Raw genomic sequence first — 7,826 nt, 5'->3', positions numbered from 1 at the left:
CCCACAGAAACCCAGAGAAAAATAAACGATTGGTGGTGTTTTAAGTCATTAAATTTGGGGGTTATCTGTACACAGCATTAGATAACTAATATACACATAAATGAAAAAGCTGTCTGGGATCCTCAATTTTTAAAAATAGAAAGGGCCTCGAAACCAAAACTTTCAGAATTGCTAACCACCTAGCCTATCCTGATCGATGCAAATACAATCAGATCAAATTACTCTTCTTTTAAAAAAAAAATAAAAAAAAAACTCTCAGTGGCTTTCCCTGTTTGCCCCTCACACCGGACTTCTCTGTCTTGAACAAGCCAAGCTCATTCCTGCCTAGGACCTTTCCCAGATCTTTTCTTTCCTTTTAGGCAACAGATCAAATCTCACTTTTTCATATAGGACTTCTGAAACCACCCAATCTAACAGTAGCTTCCCCATTCCTTGCCAGGATATCACTTTGGCTTATTTTCTTCACAGTACTTTGCAATATCAAAAAGTATCTTGTTTATTGTCTATATTTCCTCCCTAGAATATAAGACTATAAGAACAAGGACCTTTTCTGTTTTACTCACTGCTATATCCCCAAAGTAAAGAACATAGTAGGTGCTTAATGATTATTTGTTGAATAAATGAATCTCTCTGAGCTTCAGGTTTTTTCATGTGTAAAGTGAAGATAATATCATCTATCAGGCACTGACATTTTAAAGATTAAAGATGTGTTTAGTACAAAGTCAATGACCAAATAAAGGCAGCTTTTACTACATGGCGTAAAATATTTTGAGATAGTGATTCAAAATTTTCTATTTTTCTTGATTCCTGAAGGAAAGTACTTAGAATTTTTTTAAAAATCCAGCTCACATCACAGTACAAGGGCCAATTTCTTCCAAAATTTGTACAAAGAGATACAGAAAAGATCAATGACCCAACTGAAAATGGGTAAGGGAACATTCACAGAAAAGGAAATACAAAGAACATTCAAATATGCTCAAATTCACTTAAAATAAGAGAAATGCAAATTAAATCTATACCAAAATACCATTTTTCACTTAACAGACTGGCAAAGATCAATTTTGCTATATAGTGCCAAACTGCACTACATAGGGGTTTTACCAGCCTTCTGTGTAAGGTAATTTGGCACTGTCTAGCAAACTTACAAATGTACATAGTTTTCTATCCAGCAACCCCTATTCTGCAGATATACTCACACACGTGATATTAGTTATGTAATAAAGGTATCTACAGCAGCACTTCTGTATCTAACAGCCATATGGTGTTTATCAGAGGAATACTTGTGAAAAATTACACAAAAAAGTTGACAGAAAGGGATGCAAATACACACGGAGTGCCTTCTATGATGTTCAAAATACTTTAAAAATAGCAATTAGTTTAATCCTCCTAACAATCCTATGAGGCAGACGGTAACTATACCCTTTTTATACATGGGAACACTGAGGTTATAACTAGCTTGAAGTCTTATAGACAGGATATGTTAGTGCTGGGATTTGAAACCAGGCACTGTGACTTCAGAAGCCATGCTCTTAACATTACTCTCTGCTGCCTCCCTATTTAGGGCAAAATGGAGAAAGAAAACTAATAATGGCGATTTTAAAATCTGACAAAATAGACTTTAAGGGATAATAGGAATACGGGTTTCATTGCTTGATGATAAAATTCATGAGAAACTATAATAACCCAGTACTTATATAAATCTAACAACATAGCCTCAAAAATCTTTAAGGCAGAAATAAAAGGGAAAACTAATAAACCTACAAACATACTGATATATTTTAATATACTCTTCCCCTAAAAAGTATGATACACGGAACAAAAATAAAACAAAATTAGTAACATATAAAAGATTAAACAATGTAACTAATAAACTTTAATTTACAAATATTAGAAAATAAATATTATTTTCAAGTACACATGGAACATAAAATTTGTCTTACACTAGGCCAATAGTCATTTTTTTTCTTTAAAATAATTTTTTAATTTTTCAATTACAGTTGGCATACAATATTAGTTTTAGCTCATTAAGTATTAACGGATAAAGTCATACATAACATATCCTAAGAACACAATATAATTACGTTAGAAATCAGTAACAAAAAAGACACTTTTTTTTTTTTTTTTTAAAAAGGGAATAAAACAAAATGCACACCTCTGGAAATTTAAAACCACAGTTCTAAATAACTCATGGAAGGAGAATAAAACGACGAAACTGTAATATATTTAGAACTGCAACAGTGAAAAACTACATAGCAAAAGCTGTGAGATTCCTTTTAAAAAGTAACATTCAGCTAAAGTACTTAGAAGAAAATGTATGACCTTAAGCATATATGCTATGTCGGAAAGACTGATCAAAAATCAATCAGCTAAGTGTTTACTTACAGAAATCAGAAAATGAACAGCAGAGTATACCTCAAAACTTCAGATGGTCAGCAACAGAAATTAGTGAAATAAAAAAAAAAAAAAAACAGTAAAAGTATACTCCTACAAATTAATATGGAAGAGACAAATAATCCAATAGAAAAATTCGTAAGTGATAAAAACAGGCAATTCAAGGATGAGGAATTTTTTTTTGGCAAGTGATCATGCTATATTTAACTTTAATTAGGTACAGAGACTTTTCCAATCGTGTCACCTAGAGATCGTTTCACCCGCTGCTCTGTTTGGCTGCCAGTCTCTTGTCTCTCTCTTCAGCAATGGTGAGGCGGATACCCTTGCCGCGGGGAAGAGAAATCCACGGTTTATTGCCTTTGCCAATAATGAAAATGTTGGAGAGCCGAGTGGCAAAACTGTTGCCATTGGCATCTTTCACATGAACCACATCGAAAGAGCCAGGGTGTCTCTCTCTGTTGGTGATCACACCAATTCTTCCCAAATTAGCACCTCCGGTTACCATACACAGGTTTCCAGTGTCAAACTTGATGAAGTCAGTAATTTTGCCGGTCTCCAAATCAATCTGAATGGTGTCGTTCACTTTGATGAGGGGATCAGGGTAGCGGATGGTGCGAGCATCATGAGTCACCAGATGAGGGATTCCTTTTGTGCCCACGAAGATCTTTCTCACTTTGCACAACTTGTACTTGGCCTCTTCAGGTGTAATCCGATGAACAGCAAAGCGGCCTTTGGTGTCATAGATCAGACGGAAATTCTCTCCCGTCTTGTTAATGCTGATGACATCCATAAAACCAGCAGGGTAGGTTACATCAGTCCGAACTTTGCCATCAATCTTGATAAACCGCTGCATGCAGATCTTCTTTACTTCATCTCCGGTTAGGGCATACTTCAGTCGATTCCTTAGGAAAATGATGAGAGGGAGACATTCTCTCAGCTTGTGGGGACCGGTAGATGGACGAGGAGCAAACACCCCCGTCAGTTTATCCAGCATCCAATGCTTTGGAGCTGCTACGCGCTTCAGATGCTTCTTGGGACCACGAGCCATGACTGCACTGGGCGTGGAAAGGAAGCGAGACAAAGACATTTTAATGGTTAATAAGTATATTTAAAAATCCTTATACTAGTAATTAGGAAAATGCAAATTAAACAACAATTAGGTGCTGTTTCCCACCCTTCTGACAGGCAAAAATTAAAGTATATTAAAATCAAGTTTCAGTAAAAGTGTGAAGAAAAGGGTGGAAGGTAAACTGGGACAAAGCCCTTGGTATGGCAATTTGGTGATCTTCAATAAGGTACGTGCCCTTCAACTCAGCAATTATGTTTCCAGGTATATTTTGGTCTCCAGAGATGTGTGTATCCCTCAGGCACAAGATACTTACAGATGTGCTAAAAGGAAATATTAGAAATTAAATTTATTTTTATCTAAAAGAAATCCAAGTAAGCTTTACTAATCTTTAGTAGGCTGACTGACACTCATGCCCTTTCTGAGTCCCTCGTGTCAGACATCCTGGGTTATGCTGTAGGGCAGGTGAGTTATCTGGGTAAGGGGAAAGGGGAGTTTCTTATTTGAAAGGGTTGAATGTGTTTTCTTTCAGTGCTTTGTGTTGTCTTTTTCAGTGTTCTATGAAATTTATACATGTCCAAACAAATGGATTTACAGATTATGCTATCTAGATTTAATTTTCCTAACCCCCAAAGTAAACGAGGAGTTTAAACAAGATTTCTTCAAAGGAGCAAGATTAAGATTACAAATAATCCTAATGACTCACACACATGTGAACACTGCAGGTACAAACTCTCAGATTTAACGAAAATCCAATCAGCATCCAGAGAGAGCCAGCTGGCCAAGAAGTGAGAAAATCACCGAAGTTCAAGAGGAACTCTTGCCGGTAATGAATTCTTAACAGTACTGACATGTTATCTTAAAAATGGTTAAGATGGTAAATTTTATGTTATGTGCATTCTACCACCATTAAAAAGAAAAATATAAGGGGAAAGTGATAAAGCATATTCAACCACATTACTTTCACTAAGGATTTTTATACTGCAAATAAATAAATATTTGTTATATACTATTTTACTTTTTAATTGTCCTTTTTATAGTTATCTTTTTGAATGCCTTATGATGGACATACTAATTTGGTATGTTGGTTCACACATTTAATTATTAATACATATTCAAATATTAGGGATGCATGGTGAAAATATTTTTACTGCTAAGAGTATGTGGAAAAAATATGTATGATGCTCACTGGTCTAGAGAAACTTCCCCACAGGTGGACAAGGAGACATATATAAGAATGTGAAATGAAGCACAGTTTAGAAAACGAAGAAAACTGAAATGTCCAAATGGAGCAACTGGGGTATAGCTGAACAATGGAATACTATACAGTGGTTTAAATGAATGGATAAGAGCTACATGTATCAACATGGGTAAGTATTTTTTAAAATCTTAAGTGAACAAAAGCACATTGCAGACAGAGAAGTCCAATATGCAAAACAATGTTATGTATTGTTCATGGTTACTTGCATATGGATGGATACATACATATTTGTAATATGTATTACATATGTAGTAATATGTAAGGTACTATGTTTCAAAACATTAAAGAGGAAGATAAATACCAAATTCAGGAATAGCAGTTACCTCTGGGGAGAGGGAAGAAAATGAGACTGAAGGAAAGGTTTCAAGTAAGCAGTATTTCTTTAAAAAAAAAAAAAAAAATATGCAAGGTAAATAAATATAACTAGTTCATAATTTTAAAGAAAGATGTTTTAAAGCTAGTTTTCCTGAGTTGTCCTCAATGACAACCATCCTCACATCCCTTGTGTATCTTTCTAGAGATATTTTATGCACATGTGAGGACATGTATGTATATGTATTCCTTCTGTCCCATCTTGTTTTAAACACAAATGGTAGCATATATTACATTAGTGTTCTGAGCCTCACTTTTTAAAGAATATATCTTGATTTTTGTTACACGTCAGTCCATAAAGAGCTTCCTCTATTTTTATAGCTGCACAATACTTTCTATGGCTTTTTTGAACCAGTCTCCTATAGATAGAATTTGGACTATTTGTCCTTTCATTACAATAAGCATCACTGCAATGAATATCCTTACAAATATGTCATTCTGCACAGATGCATGTATTATAATAAATTCCCAGAAGTAGAAAATGCAGGGCCTTTTTGAATTGCCCTCCAACAAGATTGGACTGATTTACTTCCTGTTCCAACATTTTCTAGTACCTATTACCCAATCATAACTCAACACAACGTATATTATCAGACTTTTTGATCTGAGAAACAAGCAGTTTAATTAGCATATTTTTTAAAATTATAAATGTGACAGCATCTTTTTATAGTGTAAAAAGCCAATTTGATTTTTTTCTATATGCTGTCATTTGCCCAGTTATATGAATTATTTTTTGAACCATGAGCAATTACTTATGTAATAAAATATCCAAGGAGGATATATATATATTATGCAGGATCTGGAAAGCTTTCATTCAGTTTTGTGAGAACCTTGTGATGCTTTCAAAAAAACTTTGTGCATTGTACCAATATCAATTTCCTGATTTTGATATTGCACTATAGTTATGTAAAATGTTACCATTTGGGGAAAATGGGTAAAGGTGCATAGGTCTCTATGTACTATTTTTGCAACTTTCGGTGGGCCTGTAATTATTACAAAACAAACAAACAAACAAAAAAACAACAGAATTTGGTGCAACTTTTCAGATTGTAGGGGTTCTGCACTGACCTCAAATTATGATCCTTGAGCTATGATGGTTCCTACGTCTGTCAACTGACAAACCCCACCTGCAAAACAGTCACTGGATTAGTAAATATACCTGAGGACTTGAAACAGGGGTATGTCTTTGTGGGCTGACTCTGCCTTCTGAGGCCATTACTGTTACATTTTAACTCAGTGAAAACACAGAAGTTGTGGGGCTAATAGTCACATCATCCTGTATTTCTACTGAGCTGTATAGTGTTCCATGTCCATCCGATGAGAAGGGTAGAGAACTCTCTCAAAAGGCCCTTTGCGAAGTAGTCAAGCTTCCCCCCTCCTTGTTTCTCATTGTCATCCCCTGAATATCTTCTATCTGAACCCTGTTGCTCGAGCCATACATGATTCTCTGGAGGCCCCCTACCAAACATTTGTACACAGTTCCCTGCATCTGGATCTGCTCCCTTTCTCTTCCAGTCTTTTTGCCTAAAGAACTCTTATTTCTTCCTCAAAAAAGTGTAAGCATCATCTCCCCTAGGAAGCCTTTCTGGATCCCTCTCCACAGCTTCCAATCTCACTCCAACAGGCAACATTAATCTAATCATCTCCTAGGCATCCTACTGCAACCTCCATTAGACAAAGCCCCATTAACACATTTATCTCACTACACTGTCATTATTAGTTTAAACATATCTGTTCCCACTGGACTGAAGACCCTCTGAGGGCAGAGATTTTGTGACATTTATCTTAATATTTCAGTACCTACAGCAATGCCATGCTGTAGGTACTAAATATTTAGTGAATGAAGGAGTCCGGCCAGCGACCTGCCAGCCTCCTCCGCAGTTCAGGGAAAGCCAAGCCAGATTCTTGGGTAATTCATTTCAGCCCAGAGCGAGGTGTTTTACAGTCAGCTGAGGCGCTGGCTGCTGTGCGCAAGCTCTTGCCTCTGGTTAGGCTCTCAGTTGTTGTGACTCTTTCCGTGACTCAGTTTCCTTATCTTCAATACATGGACAATAAAAGCACCTCCTCGCAGGGTTGTTGGAAAGATTACAAAAGACAATGCATCAAAAGCTCTTGGCACAGTGCCTGGCAAAGGATAAATAAGGCTCCTCAAAGATTTCCTGTGAACGGATGAAAAAATGACTTGAGATTGCCTATGCATTTACTGGGCAACTAGTATGTGTCCGGTACTGCGTTAAGTACACCATGCTAAGAGAAGCAACTGCAGCATACTGGAGTGGTCTTAACTAGATGGCAGGGTATCGGGAAGGTTTTCCGAAGCCTTAATTTTGATGGAGTAGAGACTTGGAAAAGCGATAGAAACTGTGGGTACTCCGAACAGAATCAGCAGGGGCCTGTTTGAAAGCTGTGTGTAAGCTGAGTGGGAGCGCCAAGAGTGTGTGCGGAAGGGCAGCTCGGCGAGGTAGGCCGCGGCGCCCGAATCGCAGTTGATTTCGGTCCTGTTTAGCTACAAGCCGCGTGATTTTGGCCAAGTTATTGAACCTCGCTGAGCCTCCCAAACTGTAAAAAAAGAGTCTGTTAAAAAGACTCACCTGTCAGAGTTCCCGAAAGATCACGTGACCGTCCGCGAGCCAAGATTCGCTCTATTTAGAAACCACAAAACGCCAAGACGACTAACTATCGGTTTACGCCCCCTGCGCCGAGCGTGGATTCCCTCTCTGAGCATGCGCAGTAGGC

The 7,826-nt window shown here is 37.1% G+C and overlaps 1 protein-coding gene across 4 annotated transcripts; it reads right to left on the bottom strand.

The window, feature by feature from the left end:
* Window positions 1-235: 235 nt before the first annotated feature.
* LOC107508147 (40S ribosomal protein S4, X isoform) lies at window positions 236-7,815 on the bottom strand. 4 transcript variants are annotated; one of them, XM_016139756.2, is made up of 3 exons: window positions 7,682-7,812; window positions 6,159-6,217; window positions 236-3,446 (listed from the first exon to the last, which is right to left on the bottom strand). In XM_016139756.2, the coding sequence occupies exon 3, from the start codon at window positions 3,437-3,439 to the stop codon at window positions 2,648-2,650; it is 792 nt and encodes a 263-aa protein (XP_015995242.1). In that variant the 5' UTR covers window positions 3,440-3,446; window positions 6,159-6,217; window positions 7,682-7,812; the 3' UTR covers window positions 236-2,647. The 4 variants fall into 4 exon arrangements, with proteins under 4 accessions (XP_015995242.1, XP_015995245.1, XP_015995244.1 ...); XM_016139759.2 differs by having other exon boundaries at window positions 236-3,441; XM_016139758.2 differs by lacking the exon at window positions 6,159-6,217 and having other exon boundaries at window positions 7,682-7,815.
* Between the last annotated feature and the right edge of the window lie 11 nt (window positions 7,816-7,826).

Source organism: Rousettus aegyptiacus, unplaced genomic scaffold (genome assembly GCF_014176215.1).
Source record: "Rousettus aegyptiacus isolate mRouAeg1 unplaced genomic scaffold, mRouAeg1.p scaffold_m13_p_6, whole genome shotgun sequence".
NCBI classification, from domain to species: domain Eukaryota; kingdom Metazoa; phylum Chordata; class Mammalia; order Chiroptera; family Pteropodidae; genus Rousettus; species Rousettus aegyptiacus.
This window is presented reverse-complemented; position numbering and strand designations above follow the sequence as displayed.